General features: G+C 42.3%; 1 protein-coding gene across 1 annotated transcript in view; it reads left to right on the forward strand.

Moving 5' to 3' along the window:
• Positions 1-16947: 16947 nt before the first annotated feature.
• The window catches only part of LOC311234305 (inhibitory synaptic factor 2A-like), a gene marked incomplete at both ends in the record, with an annotated part of 106381 nt that continues 96921 nt past the window's right edge, over positions 16948-26407 (forward strand). Inside the window, one exon of the mRNA XM_084321442.1 lies at positions 16948-18125. Coding sequence (XP_084177568.1) covers positions 16948-18125 — 1178 coding nt within the window. The remainder of the gene's footprint in view (positions 18126-26407) is intronic.

Here is a 26407-nt window from a genome sequence, read left to right on the forward strand (position 1 = left end):
TTTCTTGTCCTTCCCAGCTCTGATCTGTTTCTCAAGGTAAGTGTCTTCTCCGTATACTATACCCTTCCTTTTTGGGGGGGGGGGGGGGGGGGGGGTCTGGGTGTAGCTTGTTAGCTGGAGTTTATCCACAAATCGTAATGTGGATTGTGTTAATCTGCTTTGGTTTTTAAAGGAATAGTCTAGTGTGAATGCAAAAGTCTGTAGTTAGTGTGCATTTATTATTGTGTAGCACTATCAGATTCTTTGGTTGGTGTTTGTGTGTGTGAGCGTATGTGTAATACATCAGGGAGGGGGCATCTCTGCATCCAGTGGACGACTTGTAATCAACCGCAGGGAAGAGGAAATATTATTCCATATTATTTTGATATTTGGTTGGTTGGTGTTTAGAAGTGTGACAATTATTTTTGCAAATCAAGATCACTATCGACATATGTTGCCCGTGTGTCAATTATCACACTTAAAAAGCGTACGTGTATCACACTTACAGCTTCTTTACACACACCACAATATTCACGAGATGAAGAGCAGGCTGATTATACTGTAGATATTACTACACTTGTCAGAATGGGTTGAGGAATATTGAGAGAAGTGAATATTCATTTGAAACAGACCTGAAGAGGTCTGGATGGAGTGGTGCAGACTGTCTTATAACATGTCATAAACTCCTCAAGGCTCAATCCCACGAGGAGACAAGCATCCTCCTGTCCTGCGCCGGAGACACATCCTCACTAATGACATATGATCTGGAAACGCTCCAGGGCACTGCATCACTCTCTCTCTCTCTCTGTCCCTATGGGATCAGTCCTGTCTCTGTTGTCAGTATGGTTCCCACCCATGTCCGTAACTATAACTCCACGGCTATCTCTCACCCCCTTCATCTCGCTGCGTTCCACATGAACCGCACCGTGGCCCCATTGTTATCCGTGTTCCCCGTCGATTTATCAAATAATCTACCCCCCCCCCCATTGCATAATCCCATTCATGCAGGCCAACCTATATGACTTGGACCATATATTTCCCCCGTAGCCCACTGGATCAATAGCTAATTCGATAATGGTTGTTGCAGTGTAGCTCTAGTGCGGTAGAGATGTTTGTTGCAAGAAGCACATCTGAGGTGGAGATGTCAAGATAGAAGGTGCTGACTAAGAGAATGCAGGGATTCCTTCCTCTTCTTCTTCTTCTCCTCCTCTTCCCTGGCGTCTCCGTTATCCTGTAAATGGCTGTTTGGTTTTGGCCCCACAGACCTGTCTCCTCCGAGAAAGTAGAACCCAGGATAAAAATGCACCACTGCCTGTCACCACCCCTCTCTTCCTGAGGATCTATTTCATAGCCTGTTCTGTCAGCCAGCAGATGCAGGGTTGGAGGCTTTTTAAAACCTCTTCCCCCGTAACAGAAAGTGCTGCTTCGTGATAAATCTTTTAAGCCAATGTCATAAAGCACACTTTCACAGGTGTAGCCTGCAGCCGGGCCTCGATACAAAGACATGGTGTGTGTGTGTGTGTGTGTGTGTGTGTGTGTGTGTGTGTGTGTGTGTGTGTGTGTGTGTGTGTGTGAGTGTGTGAGTGAGTGAGTGAGTGAGTGAGTGAGTGAGTGAGTGAGTGAGTGAGTGAGTGAGTGAGTGAGTGAGTGAGTGAGTGAGTGGAAGTGAGGAATTCTCAGAGCAATGTCTCGCTACACCAAAGGACAAAAGACAATGTAGAATTCCTGGATTAAGGAGGCTTACACTGTGGCTAGAAGGAGAGCTTTATGGCATATTGTTAGGGGGTCATCCCTATGTTCCCCGGGTCCTATGTTCCCCGGGTCATATGTTCCCCGATTGATTGATTGTTAGAGAGGATATCATTGCAATGTTAACTAAACTGAAAGGCCATGCTGCTCGTAGCGCCTGAGACAATACTTGCACACTCACACACACACACATATATATATATATATATATATATATATATATATATATATATATATATATGGTACTACAAGGAGAAAGGTACATAAATAGCAAAATGTTATAACACACGTACTAACTCACCTCTCACACTGTATTTATGGAGTGCTTCCACAGGGCGTGTATACTGAGAGGGACTTGGTGTGTGTGAGTACATTACACATTTATGCTAATACCACCAACATATTCCTCATGCAACATGCATAGCCTATAGCGCATTAAGTATGCAAGTGTTCATACAAGGGGACACGGGACGAAGAGCAGAGTGTTTACCTTGCAGCATAATCAGCAGCAGAGCTGCCCGTATATGGGGTGTCACAGTGTATAGTTAATCAGGTGTATCATGATCTGAGGCGGTGAGTAAACAAGCCTTATGTCACCATATCCCCTGCAACACGAGACTCACATACACACATACCCAGCCTATGAGCAAGTGGCGTGAAGAGAGCAAACATGGCATTGCGGGAGTCGTGGGTCTGTGTCAAGGTCAGATGCTATTGATCGTGACTGTTGCATTGGTTGCTGTGTTTGTAAGAGTCAAGAGTCCCACTATAATAGCATTACTACACCATTAATGGGAGTGGATAACCAGCGTAAGCCTATGGAAATATCAACAAAGGAGCGCACCGGTTATTATAGTGTGATGGTGGTGGAAAAGTCACTGACCCGTCATCTGTATTAGGCCCCCTCTTTTCCTTTGGTGATAGAGCACAACGTGGTGAGTCAGCAAGAACCCACCACCATTGTGTTGAGAATGGATACCGGCAGCCCCCCCGTCGACATACCAGTGATCCGGAGGAGCCGTTCGGAACATGCCATTCGCGGTCATGACAGAATCAATCATCGCAGGTGAAGGTGGAGTTTTTTTTTCTTCTCCCCCCTTTTCGATGTGGACAATTTTTAGCATGAGGAACTGAAAGGCAATTGGAACAGACAACGTGGTCTGCTGGGGTACATGAGGAGATTTAAGAGGATTACTTTTGCAATTTTAGAGTCAATGCATTATTCATAATCCTTTGGATGGCTGAGGCCAAATCAGGGAAGGACCTCAGGTCATTAGCAGAGATATATACTGTAGCTCGCTTTGAGAGGAGGAGGAAGAGGATGAGGAGGAGGTGGAAGTGATAAAGGAACGCAGGGATGATCAAAGTAGCAGTGGCACTCTCGACAATCTGAATATGTCCGTGTGTCACTCGAATAATACCTCTCTCGCTCTCTCCCTTCTTCGTTCTTGTTTGTTTGAATTACCATGTCACTACTTTACATGCTTCACATGTCTGCATATAAAAGTGCATGTGCGTATAGAGGGGACTTCCTGTGGATGTGATTAGCGTTTCAGTGATGTGAGGTTTCTGGGTCTGAAATAATATGATCTCTTGTGAATTGGCCTTGAAGCGATGGGAAATCTTTTTATCCGCACGGAAACGCCTCTGACAGACAACGCAGTGCAGAGCTGCCGACTCGCACGCATATGACCCTCTTCACACACTCGCACGCCACACCTTTTTTTTTTTATTAAAAGATTTGTTATTCCATATTATAACAGACGATAAAAGATGGAGATATCATTTTGATTATTATGCTATTTTGCTGCAAACTTACAGCCTGGTTTGAAAACATTTCAGAAAGACTCCGCTAGTGCTCTAAAAAAAAAAAAAGAAGAATATCTGGCAGGGGGTGATAATTAGCCTACTAACACTATTACTACTACAGTAGGCTACATGTCGTTAGATGTAGTTTACAGTAGGCAACGTTAGGTAACCTGCCTTATTGAAATATTACCTCACAAATGCATGCAGGGTTATCCTCTGATGGAAAGCTCAATGATGTGACCTAAGGTTACCTGCTACAATTAGAGCTAACTATTTGGTCTACTGTGGGTTACATCAAAATACATGTAGCCTACTACTCTATGCTTATAAACACATGTATGAATAATACCCTATAATAATAATAATAATAATAATAATAATAATAATAATAATAATAATAATAATAATAATAATAATAATAATAATAATAATAATAATAATAATAATAATTCACTCACTCAAACTCACTCACTCACTCACTCACTCACTCACTCACTCACTCACTCATTCACTCACTCACTCACTGACTCACTGGTCTGTGATCCCTCTGGTGGCCGAACACTGTTTTATTTCTATGTTGATGGTTGGGGTGAGGATAACATGTTATGGAACTGAGGAAATGTCTGTAGTGGCTGTCATGTTTCTTTTCTTCAATAGAAATAAATGTCTTGGGCGGCGACCAGTGAACAGGCCCCTAAAACAGCACGCACGGCAAAAGAAACAACAACCCATCAAATCTCACTCCAAGGTTTTCTGACAAGTTGGCAGCTCTGACTTATACTGGAATCAAAATGCATACTTGGCCCCCCCTCTTGCAGAACGAATACCAGCCACAATAACGAAATTCAACCGCTCCAGACTTCAACGTGACTGTTGTGAATGTGTGCGAGTGTGAGTGCGTGTGTGTGTGTACTGTACATCCATGACACAGCACAAAATATTGTACTCGCGTAATGAAATTGAGCTAGTTATCAAACTCATCCCGTCTCATCCGGCACTGACTGCATTATGGCGACTGAAGTGACACGAGATGTCTATGACGTGCCATATATTTCCCTGATGGGAGAGTGAGAGAGAGAGAGAGAGAGAGAGAGAGAGAGAGAGAGAGAGATGAAATAAAGGGATAAATTGCTTCTAATTATATTCAGCTCCATCAACAGAACAATATTGGGGGAGGTCACAGTGGGCAGCCCTGCAAGGTGAAAAACATGGCATGATTCCCAACGCACACAGCCAAAAAACCTTTCATTACCAGCCCTTGTCCCATGTCATTGTCTGTGTGATGGGGACTTCTTTCAAGTCAAGTCAAGTCAAGAGTTTTATTTGTCACGGCATACAAGTATACAATGAAATGCGGGTGGTCTTGCCCGCAACGATGTGCAATACAGTAGTACAACATATAATATAATCCAATAAAAAACAACATTGTTTCTTTCTGGGAGATACTGACAAATAGCTATCTTTGAAGGTGCGATAACAGCTGTCTATTGCTTGATCCAGATGTCATGGGAACCTACTGAAGGAGAGACATACATTATTTATATTATTTATTATATTTAATATTTATCTCACACACACATGCACACGCACACCCTTACACATACACACACACACAAAGAAATACACACATACACATGTACACTTATTTTTGCTACATGGTGAGGACCCCTGCATGGGAGGGTAATAATGGGGAACCCGCTTTTCATAATAATAATGGATTGGATTTATATAGCGCTCTTCATGACACCAGAGCGTTTACAGAGTCCATTATTTGTTCATACACAGTCATACCGGTGGTGGTAAACTACAATTGCAGCCAGAGCTGCCCTGAGGCAGACGCACGGAAGCGTGGCGAATAATCATCGCCTACGGCCCCTCCGACCACCACCAACATTCATTCACATTCATACGAGGCAAGTAGGTTAAGTGTCTTGCCCAAGGACACAACGGCAGTGGGATGGACATGGGCTTGAGCGGGATTCGAACCAGCAACCATTCGATCATTGGACAACCCGCTCTACCACTGAGCCACGCCGCCCCACAAAATATAATGAAATACATGTATAGTTTCATCTCACAATTATTTAAAAAAAATGGAATCTGTTCAAATTCATCATGTGTGTCACCATATTATCATTTATCATATCATCAATTTTATTTGTCTGTTTTTTTCTGTCCAGATGGGGACGCTCTCATAGTAACTAATAGTCATTTGAATTTGGTCAAAGAAAGACACAAAGGTTCACAAAAACATTCTCAATCTGTAATGCCATCAATACCCCCTATGATCAATAATTAATTATGAACCTCAAAACACATTTAAAAAAAACCTGGCACCACATGGGGACTGCAATACCACTGTGTGACCACTGGGGACATGGACACACACACACACTTCTGAGAAACTGCGTGGCACAAATACACACACTGTTTTCTCTTCGCTGGAGGGGTCTGTGTATCCCCTGTGGGGACCTTGATTTTAGTCCCCAGAGGGATAGTGTGCAGTCAGGTCAAAGTCCCCACCGGGATAGAACACTTTTTACACACACACACACACACACACACACACACACACACACACACACACACACACACACACACACACACACACACACACACACACACACACATATATATATAAAGTCAACATTAACATTCACTAACATCATGTGAAATTCCCTTACCGTCTTCTCCAGAGTCAGACAAGAAGATAGATACCAGTTTCCTCTCTGAGCGTTCAGTAGAAAGCTATCCGGCGGCACGCTAGTCCAGTTTAGCACAATGAATGGAAGCGGATTGGTACAAACTACAGTAGCCTAGGCATTGGCCAACTCACACCTCTCCCGGAGTTTTAAGCTACAGTAAACTAGCCTGTAGTACCATTTCATTGTGCTATAGCAGTGTTTCTCAAAATGTTTTGGGCCAGTGGCCCCCCCATCATTTGAAATATAGGCTAATTGTCTTTCCTGAATATTAGACCTAATGGTGATTATTATTCTGTGTTATGTAATTAAGAAAGCATGTCATTGAATTCCAAATAACATTTTTGATTTAACAGGACAGTTGGAATATCATTATCATTACTTTCACGGGGCGACAGTGCCTCAGCAGGTAGAGCGGTTGTCTGGTAGTCAGAAGATTCCCGGTTCGATTCCCACTCCTCCCGGGCAACATGTCAAAGTGTCCTTGAGACGTGAATGCCCTAATTGCTCCCGATGTGCAGGTTGGCACCTTGCATGGTTGCCTCCACCATCGCTGTGTGAGTGAATGGGTGGATGTGAGGAACAAAAATTGTAAAGTGCTTTGGATAAAAGCGCGATATAAATTTAGTTTTACCATTTATAATTTTTCCTAGGGAGCAAAAAAGCCACATGAATAGAAATTATATAAAGTATGAGTGTTAAACAAATGCAATGGTTAGAAATTTGATATTCAAACATTAATAGGTCTCATCAGCCCATATCATTATTGATCGCAAACAGCAGCCAATCAGAAAAGAAATGTTGTTCCAACAGAAAACAAGGGCAGTCTACCAAAACATCTGAGGCTGATGGGGAAAACAGCATCAACAAAGAACCATGTAACTCCATTTGACATTTTCACAGGAACAATGTTTTCATATACTTTATTATCTAAAGATGGTAAGTTAGAGTGTTGTGTTCATTCATAGTGAAAGACAGTAGAGGTTGAGTACTTTATTATCTAAAGATGGTAAGTTAGAGTGTTGTGTTCATTCATAGTGAAAGACAGTAGAGGTTGAGTACTTTATTATCTAAAGATGGTAACTTAGAGTGTTGTGTTCATAGTTAAATACAGAGGTGATATGTCACATTCACACTCCAAGTGATTTGGATTGATTTTACAACTGCAAATACATGGGCTGTCCACAACATGTCTAAATTTAAACAGACTTATGTGGTTCTTCAGTGCAAGGCTTCAATTAGGTCTCAATATTGATTACTAACAGCAGCCAATCAGAAGGTGGCAGTTTGACACTGGTGCCAAACAAGAAGGATTTTATGTTCCAACAAAACCAGAGCTGTCTACCAAAGAGAACGTCAGATGCTGATGGAATAAAGCAGAAGGATATGTAGTAGGCATAGCCTCCTGAAGGCCTATTCATCCGAATGTTAGAAGGAAATAAGCTAAATTGCTTTGAACTTCAGTGTGAGCCCTGCACCTGGTGGTTCTATGCCAGTTTATTCACTGCAGGTTGCAGAGAAGTTAGCATCAGCCATGCTCCTGGATAGCGGGCTTGGATTCGCTCAAATGTCGACAAAGGAATCTTGTTACATTCATAGCATGTTCCCTGATAAAGTCGCTATCTTAAGTGTAATGTTTCAGTTAATTGATCTCTATTTGTCTCCGCTTCCCTGCAACAGCAATAATCTGTAATAATACATTTCATATTTAATTACCAGTAGGCTATTATGAGCAAACAGAATTAGTTAGATTGGACATTTTATTAACTAAATTAGGTAGGCTAATATGCACCCTAGTAGCCTACAACCTAATTATAGGCTACCTAATATATGTTGTTATTTGCTGTAATAGTCCAAGTATTATAAGATATGCTAAGTAACCAACATTGAATTGGTTGCCAATGTTGTGCAAATGTATTGTCGCATCGCTACATTACAGCCTAAATATCAGCATCATGAACAAACTTTAAAATGCACAGCTTTGAATTGAATTCCTGTGAAGTGTGTTAGCCTGATGCTTGGTGTAACTGGTTTAGCCCTTGGGATTAATAAAGTAAGTACTTTGTTGGTAGGAGTGTTATCTGCCAGTATTATTGACCTATTTCCTCATTGAGGAGGACATTGGGTCTCATTCACCAAAATTGCCAAAATATTTCTCTTAGGGCAACCATCTTGGAACCGACTAAGACCGAATCGCCGACAAGTACACACGCTGATTCACCAACGCGTGGGTAAGCTGTTTTAAGTGGCCAATGTGACAATGGGATGTGACAATGAGGAATGTCACTCATTGACAAACATGAACGCTCGTTCCTGTCTAGGTAATTTGCATACAGACACGCCTCCGGCAGCGCCTTATAAAGCCAGCCAGCAGAGCCGTGTGCAAATGAAATCCCCCAAATTACGTGTTCGAAGATAGGTGCACCTGCAGGAAAACGTAGAGCTAATTACAGCAATGCGGAAATATACTCCTGCTGGCAGTGGAACGTAGGAAATAAATAGTAGCGTCATCACACACACGCGCGCGCATACTGTATAGTCTACGTGTGTAATTAATGAAAGCAGTAGGCTTATATTCATTCTAATGACATCTCCACAGAGTCGGGCGTGTCCCACAAAAGGGTGCTTGGCATGTTGGTTGACATCGACCTGCATTAAATGTAGTAAACTGCCATGAGAAATGTAGGAAATATGTACGCGGTGGTAAGCTTGACTGAAACCTCAAACGATTGCGGACATGCCGTGCAGAGAGTACTGTGTACTGTACGTACTGTACTACTATAGGGCAGCGCAGTATCTGTGATCTCCTAATAAAAGTCAGAATAATATAAGCCTACTGTTCATTCATTACGTGTGTGTTTGTGTGTGTGTGTGTGTGTGCGCTGAACAGGTCGCCAGGCAGGAGCGAACAAGATGGTATAAATATGGAATATTAATACGGTCTATTCCACTAATTAGCTTTAGTTCTTATTTATTTATCCACTGTCATTTCAATGCCATATAATGCCGCCTTCACCCGGATTGTGTAAGCCTAGGGTGCAGAGTTGACCATTTAAATAGTGCGATTGCTCACTGTTAATTGGATGGCAGAGTTCAATGTACATGATTGCTGTTCAAGTCCACCTGCAAGGTCAAGGTTTTATTTGTCACACGCAACATCATACCGGTGAGATGAGCAGTGGAATGTTTATCCACTTACAATGTATACAATAAGCAAATGTCCAAAACTATAAATAAGAACAACAATAAATAATAACAACATTTATCTGATTTATTTATTCAAAGTAATTTGCAGTGTTTGTGTAGTGCTATTATTTTTTTTTTTATACATTTGTGACCCGACGTGACCAAACCCGACTTATTGCGGCAAATAACATTGCTCAGAAATGGCGAAAATGTCTGGCATTTCAGAATAGGTAAAAATCGAAATATTGCTTTTTTGACTGCTTTGACATATTCTATATTATGTTCCCTTATTTGCAAAACTTAATACAACTTGTAAATGAGTTAATTATTGTTATTTGTCCGATAGTATGTGTCCCCAGAAAACTACAGCGCTGGGCTGCATGGGTGTGGTCTGTCTGTCTGCGCGTGTTATTCATGCATTAATTAATCACAGGTACTTAGAGAGGTGTTGAAGCACACACAGGCGATAGCTCTCCTTTCTTAATAGCAGAGAGAACGAAACGTTAAATTACACTTATCTTAACGTTATAGCTATAAGTTATAGCAACTTAACTTGTGACCAATGCCAGTGTCTATATTACGCGCGTCGAACTGACTCCGAAAAAACTGTTAATCATAAAATGCGAGTTGGGTCATTTTGTCATTAAACAACATTGAATCACATTTAGAATGTCACAAATTTTATGAGCGAATGAAATTCGTTAGAGTGGATTTAATGCAACCTAATGTCATAATAAAGTAATTTAATCAACTACAGTTTAGTACTGTTTTCGCCTTGACATCTCGCCCCTATGCTGCATTAGAGCAACAGATTGGCTAGAAAGACTTAACCCTTCGTGTGCCTTGGCTTGACTGCAGCGGCGATTGGAAGCAGTGCCTGTTCTCTGTTGTCTTCTCTTTGTGACTCGTTGGTGTACCGGCAGCGTGCAGCGCGACAATCAGAATAAGAAATTATCTGGCTAGATTGACCCACATCATATGAATACTAGGTCCTGGTCCACATAATACAGTATATAAATACTAGGTCCTCCTTATAATACATTTACATTTAGTCATTTTGCTGACGCTTTTATCCACTTTTAGACTTACAAGGTCTGTAAGACAAGTCATCAGGAAGGGCACAACTCTATCAGCTGAGTAACAATGTTCATCAAAGTGTTGAGTGCTACAGTGTAGGTTAGTATATCAGGACAAGTGTATATAATACATTTAGGGCTGACCCCTATTAGTCGAATAGTCGACTAATCGATCGAAAGGAGCTGGACTGCCTACCTCTTAGTCAAAAAAAATATATATATATATTATACTATTTTTTTATTTGTATCATTCTTTCTAAAAGAAAAGAGGCCTAGAAGCGTGGCTAACGCTAATGGCACGCATACCAGAGGCTAACTGCCTAAGAAAACAGGCACAGAGGCACTGAAAGAGGATTTCACCCATCTAATGAACACACTAGACTAGACAAATATCAAAATGTATCCATCAGTGGACCAATTGCATGCTTTTGCAGAGGACAAGAAGCCTTCAGTCGACTCCTTCAGACATTAAGCACCCTCCACAGCCCAAATGGAATGATAAATATATTATACTTATTTGTTTTATTAGTCGACCAATAGTCGACTAACGGCAAATGTTGGCCTATCATAGTCGACCATCCAAATCCTTAGTCAGGGACAGCCCTACAACATATAGACAAATTAAAACATTTCCCCAAACAATATATTGACCCAAGGAATTCAGTAAAATTATTATTTTTAAGATTCAAACACATCCTGATTCTATTTCAGGACAAGAAAATGCAAAAAAAGCTGAAAATGTTTAGATCACATCTCTATTTTCCCACTTTACTCAAATGTAGTCCATCAGATGAGATCAATTTGAGGTTAATATTGGAAATACAATGTTAATAAAGATTGTATCATGCTGTTATGCCCTAAATATTGTAGATTTTGTGTAAACAAGGCCAACAGTGGAAGACTAATGTGAAAAGACTAATTCGTCCTACATAGACAAATTAACACATTTTCCTATACAATTTGAAATCCAGTGAAATATGTTTTGTTAAAGTTAAAACAAAGTAATATTACAGTACATCTTCTCTGTTGGCACAACATTAAAACCTAAACTACTAATCATCATCAAAGAGATCCTCCTCATTCACTTTATGTTTTGCATAATCTGCCTCCTAACACTTTGCCCGCCGGGGAGTTTGCCCATCTCATGCCCCTCTCTGCCAGCACTATAACCCTATGGAGTGGCAGTCATGTATACCAGCCCCCTCTCAGTCATGTATACCAGCCCCCTCTCAGTCATCTACCAGCCCCCTCTCAGTCATCTACCAGCCCCCTATCAGTCATCTACCAGCCCCATCTGTCATGTACCAGCCCCATCTCAGTCATGTACCACAGCCCCCTCTGTCATGTACCAGCCCCCTCTCAGTCATGTGTACCAGCCCCCTCTCAGTCATGTACCACCAGCCCCCTCTCAGTCATGTACCACAGCCCCCTCTCAGTCATCTACCAGCCCCCTCTCAGTCATGTACCACAAGCCCCCTCTCAGTCATGTACCACCAGCCCCCTCTCAGTCATGTGTACCAGCCCCCTCTCAGTCATGTACCACCAACCCCCTCTCAGTCATGTACCACCAGCCCCCTCTCAGTCATGTGTACCAGCCCCCTCTCAGTCATGTACCACCAGCCCCCTCTCAGTCATGTACCACCAGCCCCCTCTCAGTCATGTGTACCAACCCCCTCTCAGTCATGTACCACCAGCCCCCTCTCAGTCATGTACCACCAGCCCCCTCTCAGTCATGTACCACAGCCCCCTCTCAGTCATGTACTACCAGCCCCCTCTCAGTCATGTACCACCAGCCCCCTCTCAGTCATGTATACCAGCCCCCTCTCAGTCATGTACCACCAGCCCCCTCTCAGTCATGTACCACCAGCCCCCTCTCAGTCATGTACTACCAGCCCCCTCTCAGTCATGTACCACCAGCCCCCTCTCAGTCATGTATACCAGCCCCCTCTCAGTCATGTATACCATCCCCCTCTCAGTCATCTACCAGCCCCCTCTCAGTCATCTACCAGCCCCCTCTGTCATGTACCAGCCCCATCTCAGTCATGTACCACAGCCCCCTCTGGCATGTACCAGCCCCCTCTCAGTCATGTGTACCAGCCCCCTCTCAGTCATGTACCACCAGCCCCCTCTCAGTCATGTACCACAGCCCCCTCTCAGTCATGTACCACCGCCCCCTCTCAGTCATCTACCAGCCGCCTCTCAGTCATGTACCACCAGCCCCCTCTCAGTCATGTACCACCAGCCTCTCAGTCATCTGTACCAGCCCCCTCTCAGTCATGTACCACCAGCCCCCTCTCAGTCATGTATACCAGCCCCCTCTCAGTCATGTATACCATCCCCCTCTCAGTCATCTACCAGCCCCCTCTCAGTCATCTACCAGCCCCCTCTGTCATGTACCAGCCCCATCTCAGTCATGTACCACAGCCCCCTCTGTCATGTACCAGCCCCCTCTCAGTCATGTGTACCAGCCCCCTCTCAGTCATGTACCACCAGCCCCCTCTCAGTCATGTACCACAGCCCCCTCTCAGTCATCTACCAGCCCCCTCTCAGTCATGTACCACAAGCCCCCTCTCAGTCATGTACCACCAGCCCCCTCTCAGTCATGTACCACAGCCCCCTCTCAGTCATGTACCACCGCCCCCTCTCAGTCATCTACCAGCCGCCTCTCAGTCATGTACCACCAGCCCCCTCTCAGTCATGTACCACCAGCCTCTCAGTCATCTGTACCAGCCCCCTCTCAGTCATGTACCACCAGCCCCCTCTCATATATTATCTCTGGAGAAGACAGTAAGCGAATTTCCCATAATATTGGTGTGTTCCATTGAATTCACGCTTTAATCAATGTCTTACTTTGATTGATGTTGTAGTTGGAAAACTCCATCCACATCACCATGTATCACTTCCCCTATAGCAATTATGAAGGCAAGGAGGTTGATATAAGGTATTATGCATGATGTACATAAATTAGGTACCAGGCTGCATGAAATAAAGCAATATTACAACCGTAGTACAGTCAGTGGAATTGACAAGCCAGTTATAATGCAGTTTGATGCTTGATACACGTAGTCGTCAGAATAAATGTTGCCAGCCCAACAATAACACTGATGGGTTTGCAGTGTCCCATAATGATGAAATGTGATCGCTTTTGTGCTGCTACACCATGAATGGCCTCCTTTTGTTTAGTACTAAATGGTTCATTTGGGTTTATTTATCACATGGTGTCTTGTCATATGAAAGCTATTCACTAGCTCCTCGTGAAATTTCCTTTTAACATCATTCAGTCATCATTTAATTTCATTATACTGTCTTCTATGCACTAGTTATCATAAATCTGTTTCATCGTCATTACAATGAAAATTCCAATATTGCTCATTCGATTATATGATCCTTAATTTGAAAGCTGCATGAAGGGAATAACTACACTCATAGAACATACAGCACTTTCTTATAAAAGCGACTTTAAAGGGAAATTCCACCACGAAGCAACATTAAACAGATTTACCAGATTGAGGCTCATGATTCATTTTCTCTATGTGGTCAAAGCAAGCTCTGCTCAGAAACATTACTTTTAATGCGACTTCTGGTGCTGCATGGTTTTGCTGATGGCCTTGTAGTCTGGTTCATACGTGGTGAGGTTGAGCTTCATGCAGGCGTTGAGGCTTCCATCAGTTAAACGTGAGCGTAGGTTGGTCTTAATGTTCCTCATATGCGAGAATGACTGCTCACATGCATATGTAGAGCCAAACATGGTCAATACGGCAATACTCACACGCTGCATTGTGTGGTATGTCACAGGAACCCCTTTACAAGTTTTAAGAATCAGCTGGTCTTCAGGTTGAAGATTTTTTCATTTCTGTCCACTTGTGTTCCCTCGCCAGCTCTGCTCGCTGTCGTGCAAGTCTTTCCAACTCTCCATTAAGTGACTTGAACTTACTCATCCACATGTCTGATGCCTTCAGGTCAGCAACTTCCAGCTCAAAGTCTCCGATAGAGACCCCGGGGATGCATGTCAGGTCGATTTTGTCCACTGCACACTCATGTGGATGAGTGATGAACTTTAAAAGACCAGTGCGTGCACGAAATTCTCCAAAACGTGCTTTGAATGACTGCAGGAGATTGGACGTACAGCCAGCTAGCTGCTGGAGATCCAGATGTTGAGTGGAGTCACTTGCTAAGCATGCATCTCTAAGTCTCTAAAGTCTTTCAAAGTGCAGAAGACAACCTGTTTCAATGTCCCTGAGAAAGACTTCCAGCTTGCTTTCAAATGCAAACACTGCTTGTTGAAGGGATGAGATTGTATGTCCAAGACCTTGCATTTTCACATTGAGCTGGTTCAGGTGGCCAGTTATGTCCACGAAAGTGAAACTGCAGGAGCCAGTCAGTTTTGTCTAGCTCAGGACGCTTGACGCCTTTCATTTCAAGAAAAGTCCGGATTTCACTCAGGCAAGCTGCAAAACGGCTGAGCACCTTCCCCCTTGACAACCAACGCACATTGCTGTGTAAAAGCAGACCGGGATACTGATTCCCAACTTCTTCTAACAGAGCTTTAAACTGGCGATATCAATATCTCCTTAGGTATGTGCAATATGGAAGACGTCTTTCTCCCCAATATCATATAGGCTATATCACAATATTTGGTTCATCTTATGGTATATACATAGTAAAATGTATTAATCGCATTGAACTGTATGATATGGGGGGGAAAAAATATTGTTCAAATAATACTCCCTCAGATATTTCTAATTGAATGAGAAATATGATAAAGGGTAAGTAAGTCCAGAGTTGTGGGCTGCTTGTCTGTATCAACTTGCCAATCAATCGTCCTTTCAGCACAAGCCATGCTGTTCTTCATACTAGATACGTGCAGCTGTGAAAATGAATGAAAAATGAATGTGACGTCAATGCCAGTCTGTTCAAGTCCTGAAATAAACACTGAAACCTACTTAGGGTGCACTGTGGAGTAGGTGTCAGCGTTTAGCTTTCAGGGCTAGGAGTCCATTTCATATTTCATATTCGTACAATTTCATATTTCCTTATGACTCATTTATCAGACATCCACAACATCATAATTTAATTATAATATAATCCCACAAAAATACATCATATTAAATTATTGCCCAGCCCCACTACTATAGTACTGACTCGCATTGGCATCTGTTTCTGTATAAAGCCATTAGTGATCTCCCATCCTACATCACCTCATTGCTGGATTGGAGCTCTGGACCTTATCATACTCGCTATGGTGATTGGCTTACACTCAAGGTTCCCAGAGTTTGCACTGAATTAGGAAAATCTGCTTTTAGCTTCTGTGCCCCAGAAACATGGAATGTTTTGCAATGCACTTCATTAAAACTCAATTCATTAGTATCTATTGGTCAGTTTAAAAAAGCCACTTCACCACAGTCTGCAGTTGTTTTTAATCATTTTAAATGTTTAATTCAAGTTCAAGTTTCTTTAATAGTTGTCATACAGAAGTACAGAATACTTTCATACAAAATGCTTCTTACTGTTACGCTCCAGAGACTGTGCTAGACAAGATAGTATCAAATAACATAGTATAGCATGTAAATTAGAAGTAGAAAATGAGGTCACAGTGTTCAGTATAGACATATGTACAATGTTCGATGCAGAATAGACGTAACTGAGTTACCATATAATATACAATACTATGCAGTGTACTAATGTACAATACTATATAGTGCAAAGCAGAAATGGGATGAGGTACAATTTAGGTACAATTTACAGTAAGGTGTACGAGTTGTAGTGCAATCCTTCATCAATAAATATAAAGTGTGGGGAGTGGGTGCTACAGTGTGTTTGTTTAAAGTGAGTGTGTGCTATAAAGTGTGGGGAGTGGGTGCTACAGTGTGTTTGTTTAAAGTGAGTGTGTGCGTGTGGATGTGTGTGCTATGTGCGTTTGATGGTTGTTGTGTAGTGTTCATTGTTCGTTGAGCAGCCTGATGGCCTGGGGATAGAAGCTTCTTCTGAGTCTTTCTGTGCTCGCCTTGAGACTCCGGTATCGCTTGCCTGACCGCAGCAGTTCAAAGAGGCAGTTGTTCGGGTGACTGGAGTCTTTAATGATTCTCTTAGCCTTGCCCCTGCTTGATTGACTTTCTGTCTCTATATTGTTTTCTTTCTTTGTATTTATTATGTTTTGTATTTCTCAACGTCATTGTAAATGAGCGCTTGCTCTCAATGATCCTTTGAATGAATGAATGAACGAACGAACGAACGAACGAACGAACGAATGAATGAATGAACGAATGAATTGTCAAGCGGTGGACATTCTGCTCGTATGTCGTGCTCAGGATGGGATTTCTGGGTGGGAAGGAATCCCATGTTGAGCATGACATAAGAGCAAAACAGCCACCGTGTGAACATGGTCAATGGCAGAGTATCACACAACCTCTACATGCCTCTCCTCTCTTCTCCTCCCCTCAGGAAACATGGTGAGCAAGGAGGACAGTAAATGCATGGTTCTCTCAAACTCCGACGAATCAGACTCTGAGACGGGACCCTCCCACAGCCTAGAGGCACAATACGACCAGGAATCAGGCACGCAGCAGGTGAAGAAGAGGAACAAAGCCTTACAGGTTCGTTTCAAGGACATCTGTGAAGCTCAGAAGGAGCAAAGGGGGAGACGCTCTAGGTCCATTTCCTGCAAAGTGACCCACAGAAAATACATGACCATGCCTGCCCGACGCTCCATTCCTAACGTGACCAAGAGCACCGGTGTGCAGACGTCGCCGGACCTCACCAAGCGATACAAGACGTTCCCTTTCGAGAGGAAAAAAGGACATACAATTAAACACACTGCCTTGGTGGAGGACTACAAGGGCCAGAACAATGGATTCCTGAGCGACATGAAGGGAGGAGGCGGGGAGGACGGAGGAAGTGCGGGGGAGTCGTTGAAGTGCAGAGGGAAGATCGTTGGGCAGACTAAAGCGTTGCTCCACCACACAGACGACAGCAGTGGCACAGAGGATCTGATCTCTGATGCCAACTGTGTGGACAAACCCTCTTATCCCGACTCCTCGCAACTCTCAAAGGACCCTGGTTGCCTTCCAAACAGCCCCGCTTCCAAAGGAACAGAGTACCAGGTTAGTGGCACCAGGGCCAAACACAAAGGATTACCCAAAGACGAGACGGGCGCCAGCACTTCCACCAAGCGCCAGCTGGCTGACTGTGAGGAGATCTCCCAGGACCCAAGGTTAAAGGGCACAGGCCCTGTCGCATGGAACTCCCTGACAAGAGTGGAGACAATGGGGAGCCCCTCTACACGCTGCAAACGAAAGAAGGCTATGCAGCTAAATGGACAGCAGTCTCAGACTCTACCCCACAGTGCTAAATGCTCTGTGCAGGCACAGGGGCAGTGCCGCTCGAGGCATGTGTCCGCCTCCTGTAAAATCCAACAGACAGGTGCAGAGGACCAGGGCTTTCCTCCAGCAGGTACTCGGGTCCCAGGCTTGGGGGCCAGCCAGCACATATTGCCTGTACCTGGGGATGGTGATATCAAAGCACAGCTCCAGGCCATGGAGAGCCTCATCAGCTCTAGCCAGGAGACCATCAAAGTCTTGCTAGGAGTAATTCAGGGGCTGGAGAAAGGCGAGGCACAGAGAGAAGGGTGAGTATGGCTTTTTCCACCCAATAATTACACACCATTAAAGATGCAATCAAAGATACTGGCACAAATGATGCACTAACATATAGTGTATTGTTCACGGACTGAGAAATATATATATTTTAAAAGCAGTGCGTACACAGTCCAGTATGTGTGAATAATGGCGCATGAGAGCATACTGTATTGTTTCAATTGCCATTTCAATCATTTTATTGCAAGGGCATGTGTGTATCCAATAGTTCTCATAGTTCTCGATATAACAGATACATCATTAGACACGTGTACCTGTGCAGGGACAGATGCACTACTAACAAGCTTCATAAAGTCCTTGAGCCATGTCCAACAGCCAGACTGTCACAGCAATAAAGCTGCCTTTACAGCGCAGAGCCGGGTTAAAATGCCGGAGCAGACCCGGGGTAGAATTAACGATGATGGATTTCCACTGGAAGCTCTCTGTCCACCTTTAACCTGGGACATCTTCACACTGCAGGGAAGAATCCGCGGGATTCTCTGTGTACGACCGTTGGCGCTCATTAAATTGTGTTTGTGAACTGTGCTTGTTTTGTGGCATTTTGTCAACTTTCTCTTATTTTAAATGTGTTCGTTGGTCGGCTACCATCAAGGCTACTGTTGAAAAATAAACCTGGCATATGGGGATAAGGAGCCTTTTTCATTTATTTAGTTAATTGTGAAAGTCCATAAATAATAATAAGCAGACCGCAAGCAGAAACACTAGTTTTAACATTGGTGTAAGTAAAAAAACAAAAAAACACACAAAGAAATAATAAGTTATTTATAATTAATATAATATATATATAATTATTTATAAATATAATACATTATAGTGATGCTGTCAGTGATATGGCAGCAGAGACACACAAACCTGAAGTAAAAAACAATACAACGTATTACATTAACCTCTTCCACCCGACGGGACCGGTAGTAGGTACTGGTCCCGAAATGACATCTGGTCATAAATCAATATTTTTCAGACTGTTGTATAAAAGTAGCGATTTTTATTTCAAACGTATTCAAGTATAAACATCATAAACATGTCACAACAGCATGTATAATGTATATTATCATCAATATGTTAGTTTAGCAATAGGTTAAAAGTGTTATTAGATAGATTTAACTTTTCGATTTGGTCAATTCTATTTCGTGAGGGTGACCATTTTCGATATGTTGAACCATGCGAATTGTAGTTTTTTTGCAGCCATTTTGTAGCGGACTCACAGGTCAGGTTATGCGTTGGAATTTTGGAAAACGACACTTCCCTTAAAGTTCTATAGACCACTGCACTTCCGCGTTACATTGAAATCAGGGAGGAGATAGCGGGGGGAGCAAATGAATGAATGTGGATTAGAGCCTTGATGTAAGTGGTTGCAGCTACGGCTGTGGGGGTGCTAGAGACATGATCCAATAGACTTTTATGCGCCTGAGTCTCCTGAACACGGCGCGACCAATTCCAATCGATCAGAACTAAATCGGCCGAGCTAAAGTCCCTTTTTCAGCACCTACTCCCCATACGCATGCGCAGATTGCCAACGGAGTCTGAACGGCGCGCGAATGAATGTTGAATGTTCCATCAGAGGGGGGAGCTTGTGCCTGCTTTGGTGGCCAGTGTCCTTTCAGTCGAACAGGGTAATGGAAAAATTATCCCACTCAATGGCCAGACGCGTCTTATGGCAACATCTACAATTACCTCATTGAGTCTCCAGGTAGACTAATGTTTAGAAGCGGAACCGACTTGCCTCTCTATAACAAACAGAATATACTTGTTAAGTTAAAAGGGTATATTTGAATGTCATATTAGGTTGGGAGGAGCAGATAACCATATGTGATTCTCTCTTCAATTATATATTACATATCTGTATCTACGTGTATAGAGTCTGTGGGAAATGATTTAAAAGGTTAACCAAGCTATTCTAAGAAATAGTATCCATCTGTCTATCTCTCTCTGAGAATACACATGTATAATATCTCTCTACATAATTGTTTAGATTCTGGGGTATTCACTATTTCAACTGTTTATAAGATAATAGAGCATGTATTTAATTCATATTCATTACTATACATATATAGGTATTCATATCAATGTAAAGTGTCCAACCATCTGATAGCAGGAAGGATGACTCAAAAATGGGTTGTTTAGTGTCAAACTGTAGCTAATTAAATACACTGGTTTAATATTACATTAGATCAGGGGTCTCAAACTCACGGCCCGCGGGCCACTTGCGGCCCGCTGGCGGCTGGATGATATTTTGCGGCCCCCCAGATGATTAAAAAAAAAAAAAAAAATACAAATCCAAAAAAAGATTTATTTTTTTATTTTTATTTTAGTCATGTCATCACAAACACTGGCATTTAAAGGGTACAAATAAAACAATTCCTGCACCAGAATGAAGGAAATGAAGTCTTTGTAACACAAAATCTCCTGGTGGGGGACCCTCCGCTTAAAAAGTGGCCTGACTGGGGCTATATTTCGCTCTATATTTCCTGGCCTGAATGATTTCCCCAGTCTGGCCCTGGTTAAAAGCATCCAATGCTTATTAGTGTGTGTGCGTTTGAACATTTGCATGTTTCAACCATACATTTCCATAAAAATAAAAATAAATACTTGAAACCCTTTTTGTGTGGAATATTTGATGCGGCCCAGCCTCACCCAGACTCTACCTCCAGCGGCCCCCAGGTAAATTGAGTTTGAGACCCCTGCATTAGATCCATATGAAATAGAACTGTTTTATTATGTTAAATGCTAGAGAAAGGAATGGCTCTGATTAACCACTGTGAGCATGAAACCAGAGGCCACAGCACACAGCAGACCCCGGAGGTCAAGACAACTATACGCCCATATTAGGAGGTGCAATAAAGTGCACTCTTGTTCTGTTTGTAGGATCATCTCATTGGAGGAGACAATGTTTGGATGTAACTGTATATTGGATTAGTCTGTGATGCACTGGACCAGGATATTGTATAACATTTATAACCATGTATCCAGGTAACAAAATAAGCACCCGCCAAGCGCCAAAGGCGTGTAGATTTAAGGTTTGGCGAGTAAAAATGAGAGGTCTGCCCACCACCTGGCGTGTAGTTCATATCGATACTCTTATTTTGAAAATCCTGTGCGGGTCTCATTTCCGCCCCAAGCGCAGCTCCAGTCATAATATCGATGGCTCCGGCAGTTAGCAACGTTCGGTTCATATGATACTCTTATTTTGAAAATCCCCTCGTGAGCATATCCGCCCGGCTGCAGCAACAACAACAGTAGCTCAGCGCAGCTCAGCGTGTGTAGACGTTAGACAGAGTGGCTTCAGAGTCCGCCTATTTTGCCAGAAATAAGTGCCTGTTGTTTTTTTCCCCACAAGGGGTCAAATGCATCTAACATGCTTTCCATCCTCGCCATTCGTTTATGCCCACGTCGCGTTAAATACCGAAATTAACGTTGCGTTAGCGTGAGCTAAGCTAAGCTGATAGAGCGATAGAGAACAGCAGAGGTCCACAGAGCTATTTAAATTCACCGGCATTAAATACCACTGCTACGCAGACGACATACAACTACTCTGCTCTTTTAAACCCGACAACTTGGAGAAACTCAGCCTTCTCCAGGAGTGCCTGCTCGGCATTGAGAGCTGGATGGGGAGTAACTTCCTCCAGTTAAATGCAAAAAAAACGGAGGTGCTGATTGTAGCAGCTGAAAAGACTGCAGCTAGAGTGGCCACTCACTTGGGGTCCCTTAAAGACAACATACGTCCCCACCTGAGAAACCTGGGTGTTGTCTTCGACCAGGCCATGAACCTAGACAAACATGTCAAAACACTCACACGCACCTGCTTCTTTCACCTCAGAAACATTGCAAAACTACACACCATCATATCTCACTCTGAACTAGAACTGTCCGTGCATGCTTTTATTTCCTCTAGGCTTGACTACTGCAACTCACTTTTCACCTGTCTCACCAAATCATCCACAGATAAACTACAAATGGTCCAAAATGCTGCAGCCAGGCTACTCACAAGGTCAAAAAAATCATGCCACATCACTCCCATTCTGGTGTCCCTGCACTGGCTCCCGGTACACTATAGAATTCACTTCAAAGTCCTCACTTTCACTTTCAGAGCACTTCACGGTCAGGCCCCTATCTACATCACTGAACTCATCCATCCCTACACCAACACCCGCTCACTCAGATCTGCCGATCAGCACCTCCTGGTGGTCCCCAGGTCCAGGCTTAAAACAAGGGGTGATCGAGCCTTCCAGGTGACAGCACCAAGGCTCTGGAACGCTCTCCCCCTGGACCTGCGAATTGCCCCATCTGAGAACTATTTTAAAAAACAATTAAAAACACATTTGTTCAGACAGGCTTTTGGTCATGCATAGGCACTTTTTCTTGTCCTCACTGTTCTATAGTTTTGTTTTAATTAGTGACTCATGATTTTATCCCAATACTTTTATTCTCCTTTTTCTATCTGGTTTCACTGTTTTTAACTGCTGTTTGTTGTTGTTGTCATTTATTTCTGATTTTGTTTTTATTGTGTTTTTATATTAAGCTGTAGTGTAAAGCACCCTGTGCATTCGTGCTGTGAAGGGTGCTATATAAATAAAGGTCATTCATTCATTCAAGGAGGGGGGATTACTGCATTCTCGAGATAGCCCCACTAACAGGATCTGGCCGGTACTGCACCTTCTGACTCCCAATATGCCTTTTCCAGCCAAAATACAGCGCTGTGATAGGATATTAATATCGGAAAAAACGAACCAAAAACAGTGAACAGGAGGTCTATTTGTATTCAAAACAATAGATTGTTTTTCATTTAAATGTCTGGAAGAGATCAAAAATAAAAAAGTCAAATGATATTTCCATTGCCTTTTCAGGACAGGAGTATATTATAGTAAACTGAGGATTACTGAGGATGGACAGATAATGTTGATATTCAAATATAAAAAAAAATCGAGAGGAGTGGAAGTTTGAAGACAGACTACAATATGATGCGGGGGTGGTGAGTTGAAACTGTGTGTGTGTGTCTGTGTCCCGACCCCACTTCTATGTTTCAATAAATTATTTGCATTTAAAACTATTAACGCTGACTCATTCCTTCAGTCCACTCAAAATTATGCTAATATTCCTTATGTTGTTTATGATATTAATTGAAAATAGCATATGAGAGTATTATATAGTAATAATAACACATGGCGATATACTAAAAAGCTATTTATAATTTTTGGCTGGTAAAAAATCTGCCTGGCTGGTAGTTTTTAAAATCTACCAGCCAAATGGCTGGTAAATCAAAAAGTTAAGTTTGTTCCCTGCCATGGTATTCATATTTGTCAATGATTAATCCCTTGTGTTGAACCTCCTCTCTCCTCTGGGCCTCAATAAATATGGGATACAATTGAATATCTGTTGTGGACAGCAACTAATTTTTCCCCCAGCTGCAACCACTTACATCAAGGCTCTCATCCACATTCATTAATTTGCTCCCCCCGCTATCTCCTCCCTGATTTCAGAATCCCGGAAGTGTTGCGGTGGTCTATGGGGTTCAAGGTTCAGAGTTCTGTATGAAGTATTTCAATAACTGTTATTATTCGGGATAATAAGCCACAAAAGGTAAAGTTTTGGACAAATATTGAAAGGCAGTTCGTTTCTCTTCCCTATTGTTAACATAGGAACAATTAGATCTGAAATTAGTTTCAAAACGGTTGCACTGTGGGGAAAATTTAAAAGTACAGTAGATTACAGTAGATTTCATTATCTGTTCTTATGCACGCCTGGTGATACTAAATCCAAATTGAACTCAGGCATTTGAAAGATAATATATGTATATATATATATAAATGTGCAAATTGGCTATAATAAGGTAATTTATAAGCCTGCTATTGTATATTCTATAATAATATTTCAAATAGCATTGGTCCGGATGGGAGAATTCAGTACAGAACCTTCTGTTTAATCATCTTCCCTTCCTTAGATTTTTTGTACACGTCATCTCAAGAAGCTACTGAACGAGATCAGTGGCGGTTTTTAATGTTTGGTCATTATTAGCATGGTGTTATTCACTGTCAAAGATGCAAAGAAAAATCATAATTCATATTATCCTTTGTTTCATCACAATTTAAGCAAGCCTAGTGATAGACACAATATTTCCGACACTGTGAATACATTCACTGAGGTCCATAGATGTCCCTAGATACCAAGAATATGCAAATGGACCTTGTAGAAGTGGAGCAATATTCCATTTACCTAGGTATATATTTTAGGTGTATTTTCAGAAAATAGGCTCCGGGTGGAAGGGCAAATTTGTCATGAACAGAATCATCAGCTCGGACTTTCTTTCGCCACAAATTGGTGTCATGGTAATTTTCTGAGACTATATCCAGGCTGCCGTCTTCGTGCTCTCTCTTCCTCAGAGCAGCGGGTAGTGGCTGAGCCCTCCACAAACAAGGCTGTCCAAAACAGGACACAAAACTTGCACGAAGTGTAATCACCATTACGAATAGAATGATGACTGACAACAGGTGCCTACCTAACCTTTTAAGCCTATTCTGTCTGCCCCGTCTGTCTCTCTCCGTCTCTCTCTTTCTGTCTGTCTCTCTGTCTCTCTCTTTCTGTCTGTCTGTGTCTCTCTCTCTCTCTGTCTCTCTCTCTCTTTCTCTCTCTCTCTCTCTCTCTCTGTCTCTCTCTCTCTCGTTCTGTCTGTCTGTCTCTCTCTCTTTCTCTCTCTCTCTCTTCGTTTAATATCAGTTTCTTTTTTGTAAACGCAGGCTGGAATTAATATATAGGCTATTAATAATACATTTTCTAATCTTTAAATTCATATGGTTTCATAAATTGCAGCTCCTAAGGTAGGCATTTTTCATGGATTATTTTATTATGTGGAAAGATGGCTCCTACAGGTTGCTGACCCCTGACCTATGGCTTATAACTAGAGGCAGCATCAGGCTCACATGATCACACACACATAGCTACAGTAAAACTTCAGCCCAGGCTTTTATTTGCTACATACAACCTATATTTGGGAGAGGACCAGGCCTTTAATTCATTCTTTCACACAAATCGTGCTATTAACTTTGAACCCAGTATGAATATGACCAGTAAAATCAAATCACAGATCAATTACAAATCATTCATTATCTAGATAATGCGGGAAACACTGTTGATTGATTTATGTTGAGAAATCATCTTTGCAACATGAATAAGCATTCAGTCTAGACTGTACCCATTTAAAAATATGAATATCAGCTTATTAACTCATTTTGATATGTAATTAAATCAAGTTTTCAAAGTTTGTATTAACTCACTGTCCTGTCAACTCTTTCACCTCACTGTCCCCAGTTGTTGTCCCCCTCTCTGCTGCCCATTGACATTATTATTATTATTATTATTATTATTATTATTATTATTATTATTATTATTATTATTATTATTATTATTATCAAGCTGAAACATTTATGGTTCTCCATTCCTTGAATGAATTAAGTGACTGTTTTGCCAGTTCCCCACTGACAGCGAAATATCGACAGTATATGTTATGGAACGCTTGTAGTTGCGCTGGTTACCATGGCAATTGCTCTGGTAATTCTCCGGCTACACTTTACACAAAACCAACACCGGGTCAGCCTCTGCTTTCCACCTATGTGAGGTGGGTCAGAACCAGTTCAGTTTAATCCATCTTTTCTCCAGCTTGACAGCTTTATACAGAAATCAGACCCGGCTCTGCTGCACCATTTCCCTGGCTGTGAGGCTCTGTGTAAAGACTGCTTAACACATTGTGCGCCAAAAACGGCGTAAGTCGTTATTGCCCGCCATGCGTTGAAGGCCAACAAGGTCGTAAATCGTTATTGGGATCAATATTTCATTTTTTCGCCATGGCATTCATAATTCATCCAGCCTCCCTCCAGACTGCAGCGGCACCCTGTCTGAGATTGCAACGCCTCAATACCGCCGCCTGGTGGATGGTCGGGCGAGTTACACTCACGCCAAACCGGAAGTGGCGATTGGTGCATCAAGGAAATTCCTCTGCCAGAGATATATTGTGGCGTGGATCAATATACACACTCGAGTGCATTTGGATCGCTTTCTAAATGCAATAATCGATATGATTTCTGAGTTTATTGCGCCATACAAACCGGAAATGGATCTAGGAGATCGACATCAAATAATTGGGATATTTTTCCTCCAGTCTCATCGGCGAACGGTAAGAGGACACTAACGTTATTTTCAGCCCGATTGACCATTTCTTTGTTTGCAATCAGTCTGATCAATATATCAACCCAAACTAAATAAA

The sequence above is a fragment of the Notolepis coatsorum genome (genome assembly GCF_963971535.1).
Source record: "Notolepis coatsorum genome assembly, chromosome: 9".
NCBI classification, from domain to species: Eukaryota; Metazoa; Chordata; class Actinopteri; order Aulopiformes; family Paralepididae; genus Notolepis; species Notolepis coatsorum.